The 23,579-nt window shown below is 48.6% G+C and overlaps 1 protein-coding gene across 1 annotated transcript in view; it reads left to right on the top strand.

Moving 5' to 3' along the window:
- SLC22A18 (solute carrier family 22, member 18) overlaps positions 1–23,579 on the top strand; it is a gene marked incomplete at its 3' end in the record, with an annotated part of 50,068 nt that overhangs the window by 19,862 nt on the left and 6,627 nt on the right. The window contains exons 5-7 of the mRNA XM_008941192.1: positions 11,988–12,103; positions 12,329–12,439; positions 17,435–17,535. Coding sequence (XP_008939440.1) covers positions 11,988–12,103; positions 12,329–12,439; positions 17,435–17,535 — 328 coding nt within the window. The remainder of the gene's footprint in view (positions 1–11,987; positions 12,104–12,328; positions 12,440–17,434; positions 17,536–23,579) is intronic.

The raw sequence follows: 23,579 nt of genomic DNA, 5'->3' as shown, positions 1-23,579 counted from the left end.
TGAACGTGCTTTTTAATCCCCCCACCCAATATTTTCTACTATGCTAAACAATGTAGTTGAAAAGTATCACTCAATGTAAAGTTCCTTGGCTGTTCCTTGGCTAGTGTTTGGCCTACAACCCACGTAGGGGAGAAAAGTGCTGCAATTTGTAAGCATGAAACACAGGATGGCCTCCTTTCTGAATATATTTAACACACAGAAACCCTTGTCCTTGTGGGATGAGGGAAACAAAATACTTAATTGGAAGAGTTCAGTAAATATAGTAACAGCGAGATCACTCCTGGTTTGAGGGCTTGAGCCTACAAAGCCTGCCCAAGCAAGCAAACCCTGCACCTTTAATTAATGGTTTCACCCATTATTGAGCTGGAGTGACTCATTCTTCTCATGCAGACACCTCCTTCTGGGGTCAAGCTCTTCATGGAATCCAACCTGCTGCCCCGCAGCCCTCGGGCTCTGTCTTTGCTGGAGAAAGGGTTGTTTCCAAGGGGCCTGTTGTGCAACCAAAGAGGTTGGAGTGGGATGCTGGAAAGTCTTCCCCCTGACATGTGAAAGGTTTCATGTGTGACTTTTGGGTATTAGAGTTCCATCATCGCTTCCCGTACAAAATTAGCCTTAATGTGTCCTAATTCATTAAAAGGTGTCGTTAGACCAAAGGCACTGGAGCCTGTGATGCAACACAGGAAGGCTTTTCACACCTTGAGGTAGGAGGGGTTGGCTGCCACTGCTTGTTCCAAGGCAAGAGCAGGCTGTGCCATACCTCTGGCAGGATGCTGCATTTTTGGATGCATACCTCAAGGTGAAGAAGTCATTTGTCTTGCCAGGGATTACGTGGCTGAAAAATGTCATTCTTGTGAACATGGTCCTGGGAAGAGGTGAAATTTAAGTGTCAGGCTTAGCTAGTTGATGACTTTGCTGTTTACCTGGTTGGTCTTTGAGTGTGGGGTAGGGAGGGAGCCTTTCCTTTTGTGTGGCACAGGGATTGCTCTCTTGGATCACTGCAGTAGCCTCACCAGTGCCCTGCTTGTAAAAGGGACTGGCAGAGGAAGATGCTCGAGTCCCTTGGTGGTCTGGTGCTGGGACATCTTCATACGCTGCCAAAATATGTAGTTGCTTGTGGCATTGTACCATCTGCCAGCAGTCCTGCTGTCTGCTTGCTTGTGCCAGAGTGCCAAGAAGACATGTTCATTGAGGAAAGCCAGAGCCTCTGGTGTCTCTGTCTGATTGTGGAAAGCAGGAGAGGTCCTCTTGGAAGTAGCAGTCACCACCCATCTCCTCGGTGCCAGCAAAGGCAGCAGTCCTGGCTTGCCAGAGCTCTCTTGGTGCTTTCTTTCCCAGCCAAATCCTACCCCTTCCCCTCACAGAGCTCCCCAGACCCCACCCCTCATCCTGGGGAGGCAAAATCCAGCTCTGCCCACGCGTTGCCGTGCGCCAGCTCTGAGCAAGCGAGTGCCTCCCGACCAGCGAGAGGGAGCAGCTCCGGCCCATGCCAAACCTGGGGATCCTCCAAAGCCACCACCGTGAGCCAAGACCTGACAGGCTGGGAGTGCAGCCCAGGTTCCTCTAGCAAATCCTCAACAGCTTCCTGCCCAGCTGAGCCTTTCGGAGTCTGAGGCGTTGTAACCTCATAAAAGCTGGAAAAAGCTTGAACTCATTCAGAGATTATTTCACACCACCTCCAGCACTCTGTGAAGTCAGACATGCTGTAACATATGATTAACCCTGTGTTCAGTGGTGAGTCACGGGGTAGTCTAGCAAGCACTGCTCACCTCCTAACCAGCCTGTGTGTGGGAGTCCTTACCCAGCGACACACCCAAAGTGAGCGTTTTAATAATTCACCTCATTCTGAGCTTGGAAGAACATCTTTTGTTGCTTAATTTAAAAAAAAAAAATAATAAATTGCTTAAAGGCGTTGCTACCTGCTAGGAAACAAACCACCGTGAGGAATAAGAACGTAGGAGGGACTCCAGAAAACTATTATTACTTTATATGGTTGGAGGAGTATGAAAGAAGAAGACTGGGGAAAAAATCCGTGTTTGAGAGAAGGGGAATGGTATCTTTGTGTTGGATTAAACAGTCGTTTGGTAAGATACGTGAACATTTCTTGGGCTGAAATGTAGCATTACCCTCTCCCAATGGAGTGTCCCAAGCACAGCGTGAGAGTTGTGGTTGTTTTTATTTATTATCCAGAGTGTTTAAGGGTTGTAGGGAAGCAGCGTTTTCCAGGGAATGGGGAAAACTGAGCCTGTCTGGTTCAGGAGATGGTGGTGGGCGGCACAGTTCTGATTCCTGCTCTGATGCCTGCTGCAGAGGAGGAGATTGTACTTGTCTCTCCATGTGATCTGGTATCCTTTCTCCAATAAAAACCCTAGCAAGAAGCCTAGGGAAGAGGAAGAGGGGGACAACCTTGCAGAATACTTCACCGATTACTTTCCCAGCCTCCAACAATTCTCAGCTCAAGGGATTTCCTGACATGAACGTCTGTGGTTTGTGACTCTTCAATAACTCTCCATGGTTCATTCTTCCAAGTTTGTCCAGTCTCTCCCTATACACGTCTAAACCTTTTGCTTCCATAACACCAGTAGCAATAAACTTCACTGCCCTTCTCCGTGTTGTGGGAAGAGTTAGAACTTTCTCTTTGTTCTGAATCAGTTTCTGAGAGCTTCATTTGGTGCTTCATTTGGAGACCTCCATCTCAGTCACTTCCTAACCTCCTGCTCCAAGTCCCTCACAAACTTATGGACCTTTATTAGATGTCCCATGGACATCTCTTTCCTAGGGTGAAGGCTGTCATCCTCCTCAGGCATAGAACCAGCCACCATGAATTGTCTTTGTTGCTGTTCTCTGAGCCTGTCCCACTTCTTAGGTACCTTTTGGGGAGGAGAGGACCAGGATTGCATACACTATTCAAAAGACTTGAGAACCAGGAGTTTCTACAGTGGTCTGATGAGATTCTCTTCTCTGTTCACTTGCTGTTTCTTTCATGGTAATCTGTAATGTTTGATTAGCTGAGCACTGAGGCAAAGATTTTGTGGAGTGGTCTGTGAGGTCTACTCAGTCCACTAGTCCAGAGGTCTCACTGAGTAATAACAGCAGTTCAGAAACCATCGTTTCATATGTGAAAATATTTAAGACTTGTTTTCCCAGCATGAATCACTTCAAATTTAGTCTGCACTGCCCTTGAGCTGCCACGTTATTGCCCAGTCCCTCAGCCCATGCAATTCCCCACCGACTGCTCTTCTCCCCAGTGCTCTTTCAGTTGGTATCCTCAGCAAACCTCCTTCCCTCACTGCTGCTCCAGATGGTTCACAGATCACACAGCACATGACCCCACCTCACTGGTGGGATGGCTTTGTTGTGAGAACTGACCACTTACACCTACTTTCTGATGCCTATCTTGACCTGCCCCAGCTCATCCAGTGTTCGCTCTGCTGGGATCACAGCGGGGTGTTGTAAGCCCCCGCTCAGGGAGTACAGCTCATGCCTGGTCCTTGTCTAGACTCCTCCATTTCTGGACATAGAGGGTGAGCTGAGCAGCACCTTGGGCAGCCAGCTCACTAAAATCTTTTGGGGACTGCAGCTTATTGCTCCTTTTGCTATAAATTCATGGAGATGGGGAGGTGCTGGGTGCAGCGAGGTGCCCCCGGGACTCTGCCCCACGCAACGGGGAAAACCAACAGTCTCCTCAGTGCCAGCTTTGAGTCAGCCAAGTGCAGGGTTTTGAAGGAGGGTATTTTCTAGCAGAGAAGAGCACACGAGAATAAACGATACTTGAAATTAGGGTTGGCTGATGGGCCAAGCATGCAAATCCACCCACGTCTGGTTGGAGGGTAACTGATACGCCTCTTCCGGCAATTAGCCGGGTTCCTGGGAAGAGCTCTGGCTTGGATCAGGCAGCAGGAGGGGCTGGCGTGGACAGGCTGCTCCAGCTGCCTGGGAAGGAGATCCTGCCCCAGGCACCCCCCCGACGGACAGCCAGCCTTCTCCGTTCACACTGCTTACACAGGGAGCTCTGCCAAAGGAGGGGCTTCCCCGGGGAAGAAGCCTGGGTGTTTTTATTCAATGCCCTGAATACAAAGTGTTTTTTTTTCTGCAAGGTTAAGTGTCAAGTCCCACCAGCAACCCTCCTTGTGCTGTGTCGGTGACACAGGAGCAAATGTCCCTTAGGGGAAGGTGAGCCACAGGCAGCTCTGATGACTTGGGGATGGCTGTGACCTCCTGGCCCCATCCCATGCCCGGTGTCCCCAGCACACAGCAGTTCTGATGCTCCTCTGCCTTTGCACTCCTGGCTCTTTGCCCTGCTGATGCACCAGTGCTGACCTCCAGCATCCCTCCCTCTCCCAGTTCTGTGGGAAATGGGTGATGCAAGGTGCCCATACCCCACTTTGTCTTTTTTTTCCTTTCCCACCATCCATATTTTCCAGATGTGGCTGCCAGTAGAAAGAAGGAGCCAAATAGAGCACTTGTCTGGGGGTGACTCATTCTCACCCCGTGAGGGGCTCTGCAGAGACACGAAGTCTCACCACCTCCTCGGACAGCCTGCAATGATGTCAGGTTCACAGGAGTGAAGAGCCTCCTGCTCTCCCTGGAGCAGCAGCAGCCAACTTCTGCTGCTCCCCTTCTAAAATTTATGTGGCAAAAAGGACACCCTGGTCATGTTTCCAGTTGCATCAGGGCAGTGAACTCCCTCCTTTTTGGATATCCACTCAGGTTTTACATTCTGTCTCTAGAGAAATCTCAGGCTCCCAGTGAAGTAATGGGAAAACTGCAACCAAAGGAGTCCCACTGAGGGGCTACACTGAGATACGGGTGATTATTTGTCCTGCCTCTTGTGGAGTAGCCTTTACCTGCCCACAAGGCAGTGAGTGATAAAGGACATCTTTCTCTGGCACGTGTCCCTTGGAGGCTGTGTTTGTTCCCACTTGGGATTTAACACTCCTTTAGCTGGCATTCTTCTGTGCTCCTCGTTTCACATCCCATTTTCACACGGGCTTTTGCCTGGACAGGAGAGCCAGGGGCTCTGTGGCTCATGCCACACTTATTCATGCCTTTGTGTCATTTCTTTTTTCCATGAGGACAAGTAGGAACTGCAGGAAGGAAGGTTTGGGGGTTTTTTTGATCCTCTTTTGAAGGCACAGATAATGTGGTGGGTGGTACTGGCACCCTCCAGTGACCAGGCTGCCCTGAAGCCTGCTGGGCATGGGGCTGTCTGGGTTTATTTGTGTTCCTGAGCCGTTTCTAGCCCTGGGCTGTGGAAACCAGAGCAGCTCTGTCCATTTGCATGAACGTCCTAGGAAATGTGTGAAATTTTTTGAGGTTCAATGAATCTATTTTTGAAGCTTTTGTGGTTTTGTTTCTTTAGGAAGCTCTGGTGAAATTCTGTGCTTCCTTTTTTGATCTTTTGGAGGAATCTCAACGACTTAGACCAGACCACAACGGGTCAAAGATGAAATATGCTCAGCAAGCATTGTCAGGGCAGTGAAGCACAATTCCTTGAATGGAACCATCACTGATTTACCATAAGTTATGCACTAAGTGATGAGGAACAGTGGCCATGGCTCACTTCCCTACGGACCCAAAGCTGGTCACTGGAGAGCATGGCTTGGTGTGGTGGTTTCACCTGAACTTCTTTTTCACCTCATTTTTTTGCTTTTCTTTTTAACTCCCCAGCTGTTTTTCAGCCATCGCTGCCCCTCTAAGGGTATGAGTGGATAGTGTGGCCAGACTGGACTCAAAGCAATATTTAGAGAGTCCTTGCAGAGCTCTTTAAGGAATCTGGGCCGGCGATGAATGCCGGCTTTATGCAGCGCTGGTTTGAAGTAGGAGTGAGTCACTAAAAAACAATTTATGCTCTCTCCGTGTTCAACTTTGACTTTATTAAGAAAAAGAGAAAGAAAACAAACACATTCACTGCCGAAATACACATTGATCCCTGAATCCCCAGGGGATGGTTGGGAGCTGCTTCCCCTTTGGAAGGGTCACTGCATTGGCGCAACGCTGCCTTGTGCAATCCCACACGGGCGTTCTTCTCCTGGGCTTGGCAGAGCTGGGCTCTGGGGCTGGAATGCTGGTCAGGAAGTGGTTGATACCACCTCGAGGAGTGCACAGCCTCCCCCCTGGCAGCAACCCCGTGGTACCATCGTCATGGGTCCGTTCCAGCCTTTTCAGGCAGGAAACCAAAGATGGGAATCGCAGCCCGGCGAGGTCAGAGCAGGGGTTGGAATTTGGGCTGCAGCCCAAAGCTGTAGCCCATGTGGGTTTGTTGTAGCTTTCCTTGGTGGAAGGGAGAGGCTCCGGTGCCCATCACTGCTCAGCAGTGTCTGGGGGCTGTGGCTGGTGGGTACCAGCAGGGACTCTGTTTAAACACCCTTGTCTGTGAGCTGAAAATATGACCTGCCTGCAAACGCCTGGTTGGTGGCCTCCCTCCTGCTCCTGTGCCTGATCTCTGCATGGTGCACAGGCCTTTGTGGAATTGCATTTTCCATGAGGTTTTGCTGTGAAAGCATCGCTTCAAAGCTACTGGGAAATGTTGTGCACATGTTTGTCCACATATACCCCCACATATACCTGTTTGACCAGGCCCTGCTTTCCAAGAGCTGCATTTGCTGTAAACTTCACCAGACTTTTCTGATGCTTCACATGTGCCACCTCTGACTTCAGGAGCGTGCACCACTTTAAGGCAGAGCCACCAAAACTCAATTCCAGGAGCCCCTGGGAGCTGTGTGACTGCATCACCTCTTCATTCCCAAACCCTGATTGTGCCCATTTGCCTCGTGCTGGCTGCCCCTGGTGGGAATGTGTTGTGAGGTGATGGAGCATATCCTCACTTTGCCTTCCTCAGGAAGGGTGCTGCACGTTGGGATTTACAGTTGCAAGTAAAGGCAGAGGCTGGGGGAGCATTAGATGGGAAGAGGTGGAACTGTCTTCCAGCTGGTTTGAATGTCAGTGTTGTCTCTGGGTTTAATCTGTTTGCCATGACATTGCTATTAATGGTTTCATCATCAGTTCTGCTTTCCCACCAGCACTAAGGATGGAGTTTCCAGATGGGCAATCCAAGCTGTCAGCCACTTGTCCCTTATCCATGGCCACAGGCTACCCAGTGAGCCTTGTACCTGACCACACCACTGGCCCTGTGGCAAGTGTGCCCTGGGCCAGCCAGCCAGCCTGCTTTTAGAAACCCTTTAAAACTCTTTTCATGGATGCTTTTAATGCGTCCACCACACTTGCCTCATAACCTCAGGAAAATGGAAAGGAGAGGCTTTTGTTATACCTTTAAGCAGTGTTTGGTTGATGATTTGTCTCCTGACCTCCAGGTCCCTCTGCTCATGTTTTCTTCTTATTTCTCTGAGAGCTTTAAGTCTGGGCAAGCTCTGGCTGCTCCTGTTGGCAAAAAAAAAAACCCTAGTCTTACTCTGAGTTCAAATCCTTGCTCCCTGAAGCCAATTGCTTTGCACCCTGCTGGCAGGGCCTTGGGGCACATCAGGCTTGTGCAGGACAGGGTGATGTGTTTTGTTCCTCCCTTTCATGGCAAGGCTGAAAACACGTGAAGAAGAGCAGGCAGCTGTGGCCTTAGCTGACAACCTGAGGGGAGCTTTGCTAGCAAAAAAAAAAGTCCAGGGGAGAGCAAGGAAGGCTGGTGGTAAAAGTCAACAAGGGACTCTCTCTCCAGATGCAAGAGCAGCAAAGGGATTATAAGGAACGTGCTGAAGTATGCAGATAAAGTTGCCTGAGTTATTTTGACCATAAAGCCCAGACCAGTAAAGGTTCTTAACCTCTATTAATCAGGGAGAAGCTGGAAGAGGCCACACAATGATCTCAGCTGCCCAAGCTGCTGCACCCTTCTGCTCCCTTTAATTTAATTGTATTAGTCCTGCCCGCGTCCTTTGTTCTTCTGCCCTGCTCAGGAAATCTGCTGCTGGTTTTGGCAGGGCTTGTTCTGGCTCCACATGCCTGGTTTGTGGGCAGCCAGGAGGGATGAGAGGGAAGGCAGGAAGAGGAAGAGGATGGGAAAAGGTCCCGTGGGAGCAACCTGCTTAATGTGCCTCATTTGGCTTAATAGTGCCGCCGTGTCCCTTCCTGGCCAAGCTTCCTCCTGACAAGTCAAACAGGCAAAACTGAATGCAGCAGGTCTCCTGCTGATATCAGTAGAGATGAGATTTCATGCTTAAAGCTTAAAATAAAATGAAAAATAAAAGAGTGCCTGCAAGCCAAGTCCAAGCCAAGTCTTGCACAACAGGCACTGCCAACCCAGCAGTCACTCCTACCCTGCTGAGGGGTTGGGGTGTCCCACCTATAGCTTACATGTTCTGGTTTGTACCACTTGTTCCTCATCAGGTTCTTAAGAAATAGGAGTTTTCCTCAGCAGTGGGGAGAAGGAGCAGTTCTAGCTGAGGATCCAGCAGCACCCTTGCAACTTCACCAGTTTCCCCAGCACACGCATTGGCCACCGGTCTCCTGTCGGCATCGTTGCAAAGATACTGTCAGCTCAACCCACGAGTGGTTCTGTTCCTTGCTGCCAGAAATAACAATCTGTGTGTTTTTGTGTAACAGGAGAAGGCAACGTGTGCAGTCACTCACCTGCCCAAGCCCCAGAGCAATCTCAGAGGGGTTTGGAGGTGATGATGCACCAGGAACGCTGCCCTGTCCTGCTGCTTCATAAAACAGTGGCCTTCCACTGCAGGACTGGAAGGATGTGTCCTGCTGATGCCATACCAGAGAGGTGACACAGGAGGTGTTGGTGTTTGTAATTCATGGGTTGTGATGGGAACATCAGGAGAAAAAAAAAAAAATCATAGAATGGTTTGGATTGGAAGGGAACTTAAAGATCTTCTAGTACCTGAAATATCTTCTAGTTCCAACGCCCCTGTCAGGGACAGGGACACCTCCTGCTAGACCAGGTTTCTCAAAGCCCCACTCAACCTGGTCTTGAACACAACCAGTGATGGAACATCCACAGCTTCCTTGGGCAACCTCTTCCAGTGTCTCACCACCCTCACAGTGAAGAATTTCTTCCTAATTTCTAATCTAAATCTCCCCTCTTCTCATTTGAACTTATTACCCCTCATTCTATCACTACAGACCCTTGTAAAATGTTCCTCCCCAGCTTCCTTATAGGCTCTCTTTAAGTACTGAAAGGCTGCAGCAAGAGCCTTCTCTTCTCCAGGCTGAACAACCCCAACTCTCTCAGCCTGGCCTTGGAGGAGTGGTGTCCCAGCCCTCAGATCATCTTCCTGACCCTCCTCTGGACCTGCTTCAACAGGTCCACGTCCTTGTGTTGCACCATCAGAAAAAAAGAAATAATGACCTGCTGTTTTGATATGGTATTTTTATGACTCTTGGTTTCAATTCATCTAAAATGAGGAAAAAAAACAAATGTGAGAGGTGGTTCCCTGGACACTGGTGCATTATTTCCAACTCTAGAGCTCACCCTTCCTGAAGGATGAGTGGAGCAGCTAACCTAGGGTTACTTTCATCACCTTTCCATCAAGGAATGGTAACACTTAATATGTGGGAAAAGACAAAGCTCTTACAGAAATCTTGGTTAAGAAAAGGATTTTTCAGATTATTTTGAACATTTCAGGCTTGTCTGGGAAACACGATTTTGAACTCTGTATTTTACTGGATTTCTCTGAGTCCAGCTGTACAAAATGCCCCAAATCCACTATGGCAAGCCCAGGTTTTCCCCAATATGTAAAATCTCAGGGTTCCCCTCTCCCTGGCACAGCAAGGAATTATTATAGGGAAGCAGGGCATCATTTGCTTATTAGTTTTATAGGAGGATCCCTCCATCATTGCTGTACTTCTTGGATCTGAAAAGTACAACATATTTACGTTGCTATGTGGGATTTTGGAAAACCTCAGGAAAAAAAATAGGCCTGGAAAGGAAATTTCTCTGTCCACGGAAAATTTTTGTGATGCGTTTTTGCCATCTCTGAATGAAAGCCTTGAAATAGAGAAATCCCAAAAACATGAAGCCAGCTGCAGCAACTTATTTTGACTATTTTACCCTTTTTATTTCGATAGTAAATTTACTTTATGTTTCAATACAAAGGAGAAATTCCAGATTTCTTGGATAAAAATTCAGGTCCGCAGAGCTGATTTCGGTAGGTCAGGAACTGTTTGGCAGATAAATTTCCATCAGAAAATGGCAATCTGCTGCACTAAAAATAAAAAATAACGACCCAATAAATGACTAATTTTGTGGTCCAGCATAATTAGCTTGGCAGAAGGCAGCAGGTCTGAATTACTGCTCTGAGTCCATTTACAGGAAGATATTTATCTGACTTTGTTGTTATTAATAATAATTAATGAGAATTAAAATATTCAGCTGGGATTTTTGCTGCTGCTATTAGTGGGAATGCACGTGTGTGTGTATATATATATAAGTATTTGCTCTTTGATGCTTTTCTTGGTTGTTTGCATCTCAATCCTTGACTGTCTTGCTCTGGGACTTTAATAATACTCCAGAAATTATTCAGACCACACCTTTGTCTGGCATGGAGGAAACTTGAGGCTTTTACAATTAGCGCCTCTGGTTATTCCATGCAAAACTCAGGCCACGGTCTGACAAGGAAAGCAGCAGTCAAAAAAATCAGGCAAGAAGCAATCCTTTATCAGCAGGCTCCCAGGAGGCATTGGTTGGCAGCTCACAGCTTGTGTTTGCACCTTGGTTTTGCAGCACAGGTTGCTGGGGACGCAGGGGTGATGTGGCTGCCTCCAGGGACCCACACGGCTCCAAAGCTCCTCTGGTGAAATTCAGGCATTAAGTCCAAGGTGCTTAAATTTCAGTGCTCCCAACACCCCGTGATGGTCACCTAGTCTTGTGACACCAGCCTGTGGTGTTTCTGCTGGGCGTTCCCACCCCAAACCTGCATCCCACAGGAGGTTTTAGGCATATCTTTAATGAAACCCTTCAGCTAACAGGCTTCCCATGGCAGGGAAGGCTTTTAATGAGCTGGTTTAGTGGATAATTGCTCTCGCTGTTAAAAACAAAACATGCTTCTCTCTCTGTTTTCAGTCTGACACTCTTGAGTTTCAGCCTTCCAGCCCTGGACTTTGCTCCACCTGTATTTGGCAGAGTTAAAGCCCTTTTAAAGAGTCTGAAATCTTCCCACGTGCCCTTAAAGACTAGTAGGAGTCATTTCCTAATCTTCTAAGAGGACGGTGATAATTGAGGACTTATTCTATTGACTTTTAGGTGGTTTGTGTTTGGGTTTTTTTTAGATAAGTTGTAATTGTTCCTTTTTATCATTGCACAGCTCCTGTTAATAATTGCTGTTCACTGTGTCTACATCTAAAGGATGTCGCCCCACTGCTGTTAAAGATCCAAATCTGGGGCTTGGGTGGACAGTTGGAGGGGTGTTGATATGGAGAAAAGTGGGTGCATCAATCAAGTGGTGTTTACTCACCTCCTCAGAAGGTTTTGTAAACCACGTTGGTTATTTTTAGAGGCTCCTTTTCAAGTGGTGGTGTATCTCCAGTGGTTTCAGTTCTGGTTCTAGGCTGGGCTGTATTCTGCCATCCTTAGTCATCCTGAGAACTCTCTGCACTTTCCTTAACTTTGTTTGATTTAGCTGAGAAATGCTGAGGGATGAGATGATACTGAGATGAATGAAACTGGGGATTAGATGGGGGGTTAGATGGATCCTAACAAGCAGGTGCTGTATTTTCTGTGGGGAGGTTTCTAAGCTTCATTAAACCAAGATGGGCTGGTTTCTCCTGACACTTAAAGATTTAAAAGCATTGTGTTATACTCTTTTATTAATACAAATGATAAACTATCTTGATGGCAATAGTCATCTTTTGGTGAAATTTCAAACCATGGTTATATCCAAAGCCTACGTGAAACGATGTGAGTTCTTTTAGAGCCTTATGTACTGCTACTTCAAGGGGATTGTTCCTCACCAGATGCCAAAACCTTTGCAGGTTGGAGATACAGATGTCCTGTTTATGGTATTTATCCACCTACCTGTATTTTGTCCTGTTTGCAGCATTTTTGCTCCTATGTACGTCGGGCTGGTGGGAAGTCTCATCCAAACCATGATAGCAGTGCTGTGGATCCCTTCACAAACTAAACCAAAGTCAGACCATCATGTGATGGAGCACAGTAAGTAATGTTTCTGAAAAACAGCATCTGAGCAGGGACAGGGGACTGACATGCTGTAGGGACTGCTGGAGGACTTGGCGTTGCATTAGGGGCAAAAAGGTGTCAACTTTGTGATGCTGACATGCCTAAGGTGTGCTTGTGACAGTGTTGTTCCTACTTGTTGACCACTCTGCTGTCTTGCTGCCTGATTAAATGGAGTATTAATCCATATGTCATCTTCTGTAGGCACATCACAGTCTGGCAGCGTGTTTAGCATCAGAGAAATCCTACGCCTGATGAAGTTTCCTGGAGTAACGGAAGTTTTCCTAATCAAGGTCTTTGCTGGACTTCCCCTAGGTAAATCTCACCCCTTATCCATGCTTGCTGATGTATTTAAAATAGGATGACATACACTGTGGACCAGGTTTGTCTCCAGTTCTTGAGAGCACATGGCATGAGATCATGGAGCAGTGAGGATCTGACTCGATGCTGGATGCTTTCGAATGCTCCCAACTACGTGGGATCAAAACCCTGGGACTTAATGTAAAACAGACCACTGGTCACAGGCTGCTTCTGTGACTTGTGGCAAATCACTTAATCTCTCTACAGCATCAACCCTAGCTGTAAATGTGGTTTTTTTTTTCTCTTGCCTGTCATTTCTATTTAGGCTGCAAGGTCCTTCAGAGCAGAGGGGAATCACGTCTGCTCTGCCAGAAACACTGAGGTCCTTCCTGACTTTGCTTAATGATTTTAAGGGTTATATGTATCCTAACTTTTTTCCCAAGGACTGAAAACCATTGCTGGATGAGAGGCTGTGGCTGCTCTGGGTGTTGGCTGCATGCAGGGGAACCACAGCACGTTTCTTCCCTTGCATGTTGATGCTGGGGCTTGTTCTTCTCTTCTTTATGTGTTCTGCTCAGGTTTTTGGGTCATGGCAGGATCCTGCTGCTACCTCAAACCCATCCCTGCCTGTTTCCCTGCTCCCTTTGAGCATTTGCTGTCCTGGCATGGTCCATGTCTCCCAGTTTCCCTGCTTATACATATCCTTGGCTACAATTTAATAATCTTTCATTTTACCTCCCCTGTAGCTTCTTTCCCCCCAACCTGACTAGAGACAAGCCCTTGTGAGGGGTGGTGTGAGCACAGGGTGGTGTTCTCTACCCTTCCACACAGAGCCTTCACAGCTCTTTTCCCACTCAAACCCAAAAGTGCAGTTTCTGCTGATTCTGGTTCCAAGGGTAGAATTTTGTGCCCACCAAAACACGTGCACATCATGCATCTGGACAAACTAAGGCACCTCCCTTCCAAACAGGGGTCATACGAGAGGATTTAAGGCACCTTATAGCTTTTATACTTTGCATCTTTTTTCCAGCTCATCTGGAGAAGTCCTTGAAGTTTAAATCATGAGAATTTAGTTTGAAACTTACGTTTCATGTTTGTAAACTGTAGATTCAGTTTACAAATGAAAGCAGATTTGGCTGTGGAGAGTGGCTGAATCTGAAGGGGGTGGCATTTCTGGGCTTGGTCAGGGTCATGTGTTAGTCCATGCCAAGGCTCTGGGAGAACAAATCCAACTGGAGCTGTAGAATAATATTCAGGGAAGTAAAGGATTTCTGATTCTTTTTTCCTTTTTATTTTCTTTCTGTGTGTAGTTGGCACTGGCTGAGTTCAGCAATGCCAGTTGGTCCTCCCTCCACCACTGGAGACAGGATACACTCTCCAGGCACTGCTGGCTTGCCCCAGTAGTGCACTTTTATCCCTTCTTATGAAACTCAACTTTTAAAGTGATTTTTGAAATGACAGAGTTTCACAGAATGAGACAGTCTAGTGATGTTTTAAGAGGGTTTTCTTTGCTGATTCTGGCTCATTTCTCAGCTTAAAGCAGCATTCATTCCTCTGTTTAAAAATTCCCAAGACCTCATCCATACTCAACAGCACGGTAATTCCCTCTGCACTCTCCTTTTTCCAAAGGCTGGGTGAGATGCACTTTGTTTTAGTCATCCCTGCTGAAATGCCAACTCCTCCCTGTTGCAGAAGTTGTTCTTTTCCCATGCATAGCAAAAAATGCACACTCAACTGAAACAAAACCACCTCCTGCCCAAAACTGCAAGAGAACGTTTAGGTGAAGAAGATGGAGATGGTGAAGTTGAGATGGAAGGCAGGACGTGGGCTAATTGTCACTGAAATGGCTGGAAGTGGTTCTGCAAGAGTAGGAAGGGTTCCCTTGAGGCACTCAGGCTACCAGTACAGCACTTGTGCTGCAGTGAGGAGGGACTGAAATCCTCACGACGACTTCTTGCAGGTCACCTCCAGGTGACTGGCCATGCAATGGCAGCTGCAGGGGCATTTGGCCATCTCCTGCTTCTCTGCAGCTCCCAGCTGAGCAACTCAGGAGCTCATTTACTTTTCATCTCCAGGCTGCAAATGTATAATTAATTAGATCACCCAAATTACAGACCGCCCTCTATTTACTTTGTAAACAAGCTTGTGATATACACAGAAGAAAATCTTCTCTTCCTTATGGATCTCATTGTTGTCTAAAATGAGCTTGTTTGAGACCTGGGAGGGCTGCAGGGCTGGGAACCTCCTCCCTGTGTTGCATAAAAGCAGGGATGGAGGTTCTGTGCCCCTTGCAGGAGGGCAGCTGCCAGGGGGTGGAGGGGCAGCAGATCACTCCAGCACAGCCAAATTAAGCTCTCAACTGACCTGGGGAATGAGAACCTCATTGCACTCTGGTTGATAAGGGACAGAAAAGAAAACCTGAGAATAAAAACATCAAACATACCTGTCACTGGCCAGAAATCATCAGGGCATTGAAAATACTGATAAATAGCTGCTTGTATGAATCCTTGGCTGCCCAATCCCTTTGGGAAACCTACTTTTAATGTGATTGCTTTAGCACCTGCCTCCCATTTTTAAAAGGACTTTGTTTGACATGTGGAACAGATTTTGCAGTGAGCCCTGGTTACTCATCTCCCTGCACCAGGCTTTCTAGGAGTTCACCCCTTATTTAGACCCCCTCAATAAAAAGGTGAAGTTTTTGAGGATTTTTTTTGCCATTTTCCTTTTTTTTTTTTCCTGTGGAAAATCTGAGCCTCATAGTATGGATTTGAGGCTCATTGGGATCTTATTAATGTTTATAAATGGCTAAAGAGTGGGATGGGACCAGTCTCTTTTCAGTGGTGCCCAGAGACAGGACAAGAGGCAATGGGCACAAATTAGAACACAGGAAGCTCCATCTTAACATAAGGAAAACCACCTTCCCTGTGAGGGTACCAGAGCCCTGGCCAGGCTGCCCAGAGAGGCTGTGGAGTCTCCTGCTCTGGAGAGATTCCAAACCTGCCTGGATGTGACCCTGGGCACCCTGCTGTGGGTGAGCTGCTGGAGCAGGGGGGTTGGATGAGATGATCTCCAGAGGTCCATTCTAGCCCCCACCATTCTGTGGTTGTCTGGGCAGCTCCAGTGTGGGCTTTTGGTGTCCTCAGAAGAGCCTGGGGACACTCCAGCCCAGCAAGCCCACCCCAGGGTGGGGACATCACTGCTGCAGCTGCACTCAGCTGACCCACGACCCACCCACACAGGGTGATGTTTGTAAGAAACACTTGTTCCAATGGGCATAAAACCTTCTCAGTTCAACCTGGGGCTCACCCTGTGGGTTCCACCAAGAAAGGAGCTGCCCCTGGGAGAGCCCCCTCAGCTGCTGAAGGAAGGGAGGGCAAGGGAGTCTTTTGGCCAGGTAGCTTTAAATGACCTGCAGGCACAGGGGGTCTCATCTTCATCTAAAGAAGAGACCTTTGCAGCTCTGGGGCAGCCATGCAATGTGTAAGGCTAATTAAAGAGCACAGCCTGTCCCCCTGCTCTGGAGGAAATCAGCTCATTTGGAGGAGAAACATCCAAATCTGCCTTAACTCATTGAGGGACTTCAAAGGGGAGAGGAGCTGGAGAAGCTGGCACATGGTACCAGAAAGAAGCAGCAGGTAGGGTGGAAGGTTGAGCCCCTCCTAGGTGGTACCTGCAGCAGGGTAGCAGGATGAAGGACGAGCACCCACTTGGAGCTGATCTTCCTGCAGGTGAAACAAAGTGTGGTTTTTCTTTCATTTCTTCACGTGTGCCTTTTATAAACACGTGCAACTCTGCTGCCTGGTTTGGGTGTTGGGAGTAAATACTGTGATTTGCATATTAACTGAAGCTGGCTTCAGCTAGAGTGATTTCAAAGTAACCATGGGGTGCTCTCCATGGAGGGGTGTGGTGAAGCCATAAACATCCATGAACCCCAGCTCCCTGCCACCTTCTCCAAATATCCAGAGCACAGCAGGGCAGGGAGTCCTTCCTGCCCCCCATCCCTCTCCTCAACACCATGGGGCCAACTGGGGTGCAGCAAACCCCATTAAAGGGGGAAGAGTTGTCTCAGGTGAGGTTTGGGAAGGCTCTGTGGCAGGTCCTGGGGTGGGAGGACGACGGTTCCTCCACACAAAGGCTTGGGGTGCTTGGAGAGAGGTCTTCACTGCTGCAGGTGCTCCACTGGTTGCAGCACTGTTGGGCTGCTGGGTGCACTGGGATTACACTGGTTGGTTAGGGCCCGAGCTGTCCACAGCATTTTGGTCAGCAGTTTGGGATGGCTCTCCTCACGCTTCCAGGAAATGCCAGCAAGTCCTTCCCCTGCTGTGGGGTTAGTGATTCACTTTGCCAGGCCACAAGCTCTCTTCTCAGTCCTCACCCATTGCCTCCTGGGCTCTGTTTTTACACAGAGAATACTGCAGCTCCCTATTTATCCATTCTTTGTACCCCAGAGGAGCCTACAAGGAAGGGCAGGACCCCTAAAAGTCACCTGCTCTCTTCTCCTCTCCCCAGCAGGATCAGTGCTCTCTAACAGGCACATTGTGGGCTTGTCCACATGCAGAGCCCCCAGTTTCCTCATGTCTTGGTCCATCTGCAGAGCAGAAGACACGAGGGGCAGGCAGCAGCCTCTTACTTAATAATCTGAATCCAATCAGATTATTTTTATGGTTACAGTCTTGTCTGAACAAATGTTTTCTCACTGCCTTAATGGTTAGTCTGGCTTTGGTGATACAAATATTTACTGGTTTATAATAAACAGCTCAATCTACAGCCTACATAGTCACATCATTTCAAGATGAAAGTAAGTGGGATAAAAAAAAAGAAAGGTAACATTTAAAGATTAAATTACTGCATTAAATAACTTTGGATAGGATTCTGCTTGTGTTTATAACCAGTCCTGGCAACCCCGGGGAGAGCTACTGACTCATCCTGGGGGTGACTGAGAGCTGGGTCTGGGGCACTATGTGCAGTGTGAGTATATTGAGGTGTGCTTTTCATTAACCCTTCCTCTAGGTTTGTTCCTCATTATGTTTTCCATCATCTCCATGGATTTCTTTGGCTTGGAAGCAGTGGAGTCTGGATACCTGATGTCATATTTTGGTGTCCTTCAGATGGTAAGTGAAGCCCCACTCTTGGCACACCACAATCTGATTTGCTGCCTTTTTTGACACACACTTTTCCAAATCCGGGTGTCACATTGACAGGCAAATCCCAGCTCTGCCATGCAGCACTTGGCTTCAAACAGCAGAAGTGACTCCAGATTTATCCTGTCAGGAATGGGATGAAATCAGAGCAAGGGGTGTCCTGAAAGCTTTTTTCCCTTTGTCCCTTTTTTGCAGCTCTTTAACCCGTTGAGCTAAAATTTCCTTGGACTGACACATTGTCCTGGGTTTTGTAACAACACCTACATTGTTGTGTTGTAGCAGAAGGTTCCTTTTGGAGGAAGAGACTAATAATTTTGCAGGGAGAGCAACAGATGGTTGTGAGCAAGCCTGAAGGTAGGAATGCAAGTGAAGCAATATCCTGAAGGAGGGTGGTCTGGTGATTAAATCCGCCTTCACTTCCTGGGCATTGCCCCAGAGCTCCTGTGGGATTCTGGAGGAGCTTCTCAGGTGGAAAAATGGCAGCTGTAGTTCCTTCCAATAGCACTTGTAGAGCAGGAGTGGCCCCATGCTGGTAGCTGGAGCTTGGACGCTGCTGTTAGGTCTGGGATATCTGTCCTGGGAACGCTGCTGTTCTGTCTGAGCTATCTGTCTCTCTTCACTCCTATTGTTTCCTAGGTTAGCTTGGTTGAAACTACTGTAGATAAGGTTACCTGCTGCTGTGCTGGTGAGCCCTGCAGGTGGGCACAGCCCTGGAAGGTATGGGAATTAAAGCGTTCACTCTGGTCCCTAATGAGTAATTAGATGTCGGTGCTAAGCAGGGACCTGACCCTTCCCACAGTGCCAGGGTTTCATCCTGCAGAGGCCAATCCCACCGATTACCACACTCTAACCCAGCAGTGGCCTCCAGGCTCAGGGGCAGCATCTGCTTTGCTGAGGAGTCTTTGCCTGGGGACATCCAGCCAGGCAGTTTTCTTTCCTCTCTCCGTGCAGCTCCTGTCCCTGTCACCACACGTGTTCTACAGCACACGACTCTGGACCCCAGAAATGCAGGAGCAAAGGGGTCCTAGGTACAAACTTCTCTTTTTCACGAGGGTGCATTGGGGTTCACTGTCAGAACACCAAAAAAGGAAAGAGAAAAAAAGCTTCTTGTTTTGAAAAGCCCAGGACAGCTGATTCCTGGTGGCAGCCAAGCCCAAGAGCTCCCAGAGCATTGCTTTCTGCTTCACTGGTTCTTTCCACCTCCTCGCTAGCAGTGTCAAACTCTGCTCTGGTTTCTGCAAGACCAGATCTTCAGCTGGGCCAAACAATGCTCTCATGACCTGGCTTTTTATTGTAGAACATTAGAATTTGTGTCCACACTTTCTGATGAGGTCCCTGGCGAGGAGCACCCAAAGATACCTCTTGCAGAGAGTGTGTGGGTTGATGTCTACGGCTCCTCCAGTGGAAGATGTCAGAGTAAGGTGTGCTGGCTCTGTCCTGCTGAGCCCAGAGCTGCCCTTGTGCCTTCGTGCTGCCCGAGCTGGCATGTCAGAGGCATTTGTTTCTGCTGCAGGGAGCATTGATAAGGCTGGAGATATAAATGCAGATGAAGGTGCGAGCAAATTCCACCAGTCTGGATGGGCCAATGGTGATTAGTATCTGCTGACTGGCTTCCCCACTTCACTGAGTGAATGAGAGCTTTATTCATAAGGGATATAACGTCCTTTTCAATGAATTTCATCAACCAGATCCTCAGCTTTGATTCCTCACTCCTTAGTCTGCTTTTCCATAAAACACTGTGAGGGTTTTCCTGTTTTCCTGGACTTGCTCTGAGCCCTCCTGTTAGAGGAACCACATCCCCCCTATTTGCATCTCTCCCTGGACCTGAAAAAGGGTCAGGACAAGGACTTTTACAGATGGGAGTGGGTATCACAGAAACAAAGGGGAAAACAAGAACTGAACCATGTCCTGTTCACTCCATCCCTCCTGTGGACCCTGGACACAGTGCCTGGGTGGTTGCACAGCAGGACCAGCTGATATGCCCAGCAACGTGCCCTGGGGTCTCACCTGCTCCCAGCACACATTGCATGAACTAAGAAGCTTCAGAGATGCACAGGGAGCCCTTTCCTCAGCTCTTCCCAAAATTCAGAAGCTGCCAGCAGCATTGCCAGCTCCTGGCAATTTTTAGTGATATTATTTCCTTGTGTTATGGTAGTTTCTATTTTTTTTTAATGAAATCTTCTCCAAACCAACGTCTTCCTCTAGCACAGAAGGTGATGTTGCAGCCCCCACCCCCAGCCCAGTCAGCAATCCCAGGTGACTGGAACAGTGATGGTTTCTTCCTGCTTTCCTCTCCCACCCCAAGGATATTATGCTCCAATTGCTTGATCTAATTTTTCAGCTTCACAGCCTCATTTAACCTACTGTGGTGAGAAGTGCCCAGTGCACTGTAAACATCTCTGTTTCTCACCATCCCTCCCATTCAAGCCAGCTGCAGAGCACCTGGAAGGGAGATTTTTGAATGGTTTGGGGTCAGTATGGTTAATTTTAAGTAGGCAACTCAAGTCTTGTGTCATCTGTATCTCAGCCAGCTCCTTGTGTGAGGAGATCAGCACAGACACTCCAACCCTGCAGGGCATTTGCCACCTTTGCAGAGAGGTGTTAGACACTTCACTGGTTCAGGGGAGCTCCAGAGCCCCTCAGCCTCACCCTATCATGCTTGGTGCTGTCTTGTCACTTTGTAACCCCACAGGAACCCAACATTTGGGGGTTGTCCCATGCCCAGCCTGAGAAGATCCCTGCAGGCTTTGAAGGAGGATTTGGGGCTGATTTCTGGACTCCTGGAGCCCCATGGGCTTTGGCTGGTCACAAAGGCAAAGAGCATCATCTAATGGCAGAGGATACTGGAAAGTGTGGGTCGAGTTTCAGCACAGGGGAGGGGGCAGAGGGGCTCACTTCTGGGTCAGGACAGAGCCAAGGGAGGTCAGAGAAGGGTGTGTGGGAAGGTGGTGTCATGGCATTGGGATGAAGAGCTGTCTGATGAGGAAACAAAAGTCGTTGCTTACAAAATGTGGAGCTGCTGGAGCGTGTCCAGAGAAGGGCCACGAGAATGACCCGAGGGCTGGAGCAGCTCTGCTGTGAGGACAGACTGAGAGAGTTGGGGCTGTTCAGTCTGGAGAGGAGAAGGCTCCGAGGTGACCTTATTGTGGCCTTCCAGTATCTTAGGGGGGCTACAAGAAAGCTGGGGAGGGACTTTTTAGGATCCCGAGAAACAACAGGACTAGGGGGAATGGGGCAAAGCTGGCAGTGGGCAGATTCAGGCTGGATGTGAGGAAGAAGTTCTTCCCCATGAGAGTGGTGAGACCCTGGAATGGGTTGCCCAGGGAGGGGGTTGAGGCCCCATCCCTGGGGGTCTTTAAGGCCAGGCTGGAGGAGGCTCTGGGCAGCCTGATCTAGTGGGAGGTGTCCCTGCTCATGGCAGAGGGGCTGGAACTGGGGGATCCTTGTGGTCCCTTCCAACCCTGACAGATTCTGATCTGTTTTAGCAGAGGACTTTAGAGCCCTAATGGCTCAATGGTTGGACTTGATGATCTTGGAGGTCTCTTCCAACCTAAAGGATTCTAGGAAAACGGAGTCTGACTGAGGCTGGAGTGGGCTGGTGGGGACGTGAACATAGCAAACGGGGGGTGATTCCAGCACTCCAGGGCTCTGCATGGATCCTGATAGTGTGGGGCTGTCTGAGGAGCTGGGTCTGTGCCAGTGGGAGCCCAGGAGGAGGAGTCAGATGGGAGATACTGCAATGAGGAGGCGAAGGCAGACAGAAGTGGGAGGGGGATCTCTGCACCAGGCATCTGGCCTTGCAGAGCTTCCCTCGCTCACGATGATGATGTTTGAAGCATCTTTATCTGATGGGTGGTGGGTCTCCAGGCAGGAGATGTGAGAGCTCCTCAGGGACACAATCCCTCTGTCCTCCAGGGCTGGGCTTCCAGAGTCCTCTCATCTCAGAAGCCATGTAAATGAAATTTCCACATAGTGAGTGCTTGGGAGGGTGAGGTGCCATTCAATCCCCCTCCAGAAAATAACTGATTTCATAGTAATTTAAAATAACTTTGTGTAATGGGCAGAAGGAGACCCAGGCTCCATCTGGGTTTTTTTGAGCTACGAGTGCAACAGCATGGAGAACTTCCAGGTGTAGTATCTGGCTTGGAAAGTGTCACCAGAGGGTTAGGCAAGTGAAATACCTGGGGTCCCTGGCTGGTATCTGAAGTCACATCTGATGCTTAGATTTCAAACCACGGTGGGGGTAGGGGAAACTTTCCTGCAAGAACTTTTTCTCAAGAAAAAAAATATACCCAAAGCAAAATGCACCAAACAAGAACTCTGGGTGGGACAAAGGGGTAGATATTTATAACCCTGAGGATCAAGAAAACATAAGACATCTGTTCTGTTTACTGCCTTTACATTTGTATTGTTATACAAACTCCACCTCTAGCTGTGCAGCTTCTGGAGGGACAAGTTGGTACGGAGTGATCCTGAAAAGATGAGAGAGATTCCTGGAGGAGACATTTACATGGCCTATCATCTTATCACCAGTCTGTCCCTCTTGCTTTTCTTTTTTTTTCCCCCCTCTGCACAGCAAAAGAGATGATTAAAGAGCCGGGGATTTAATTACAGCCAGGTATGCCTAGGGGCAAAACCCACTCGGTGAAAGGACCTTGCAACAACAAACAGAAAGTTCTCCAGTTTCCTTGCTTTGAAGGATTTAAATCTATGGAGGGGGCGGGTTGGAGGGGGAAAGAAAGAGATTAGGCTGGAGTTTGCAAAACACACCGTCCTCTTCCCCTGTTCAGCAAAGTGCTGCCTTCAGCAGTTTGATCCTCACCATCAGCTCTCCTGCCCTCCCACCACCTTCTTGCTCCTCTGCAGGATCCAAACCTCTCCTCCAGTGCTTCCTGGCATCGCCGTGGCAGTAAAACAACTCTCCTTTCCCACCACCTTCAGCCTGGGCTGTGATTTTGGTTGCCCTCTCCGGTGCCCACCCCAAGCCCCCACTGCCCCCAGCCTGGGAACTGCCAGCCAGGCACAATTCCAAAGCCAGGAGAGATACGGGTCGGGTGCGTGGGAGTGCCTCTGATGGGAATCGTGCTAGGGATGGGGCCCTGCATCTTCCCTGCTGGCTTGGACCAGCTCATCTGGCCTGCTGCGACCTTCTCACGTCTCTTCATTTCCAGGCTGTTGGGTGAGAGGGAATTTAATTTGTTGCTGGGCTCTGTCAAGCTTTTGGTGGAAGGATCTGTAGGACAGCCCTGTGTCTGCTGAGCGTGGAGGACCAGCTGAGCATCTGAGTCGTGGAATCAGAGAATACCAGGTTGGAAGGGACCTCAAGGACCATCTGGTCCAATCCTTCTTGGGAAAAGCACAGTATAGATCAGATGGCCCAGCACCCTGCCCAGCTGAATCTCAGAGGTGTGCAGCTTGTGTGTAACTCCTCTAACCCCCACCGATGAAGTTAGCTACTTGGGGGTGCCAGTCCTGCTCAGCAGCTTCACCACCCTCAAAAGTCTTCCCCAAACTAGCCCCTTAAACCTTCAAACAGCAGCAGTCTTTTCCTGAAATTTGTTAATGAGGTTAACAAGAAAACGGGTAATTGGCTCTTCTGAGCAAATGGGAGCTGCTGCCTTCCCAGGAGTCAAGTACAGTGAGAGAGGCAGAGAGGATTTCTCTGTGTGGTCAGCTGAACTCACACAACGAACCCCCAAATCCAGCATGACAACCAGGAGAGATCTGGCTCTTCTCGTGCATCTATTGGGAGACTTATTTGCCTTTAAAGAAGGAAGAGGGGAGGGGAAATAAAAAAAAAAAAAAGAGGAGTTGGTTTTTCCTGTGACATGTGTACACAGCCAGGGGCAGTGCCTGGTATTTCACTTGCAAACAATTTCCTCTCTCTTTTGTTTATTGATGACAGAAGGTGTTCCAGCCAGGCACACTGGCTCTCCCCGACTTCAAAGGAGGTTGGGTTACAAAGGCAAGCACCAGGCAGGCAAAGTGAAACGTAGGAGGGGGAGGCCAATCAG

Source organism: Merops nubicus, unplaced genomic scaffold (genome assembly GCF_000691845.1).
Source record: "Merops nubicus isolate BGI_N331 unplaced genomic scaffold, ASM69184v1 scaffold1755, whole genome shotgun sequence".
Classification (NCBI taxonomy): Eukaryota; Metazoa; Chordata; class Aves; order Coraciiformes; family Meropidae; genus Merops; species Merops nubicus.
This window is presented reverse-complemented; position numbering and strand designations above follow the sequence as displayed.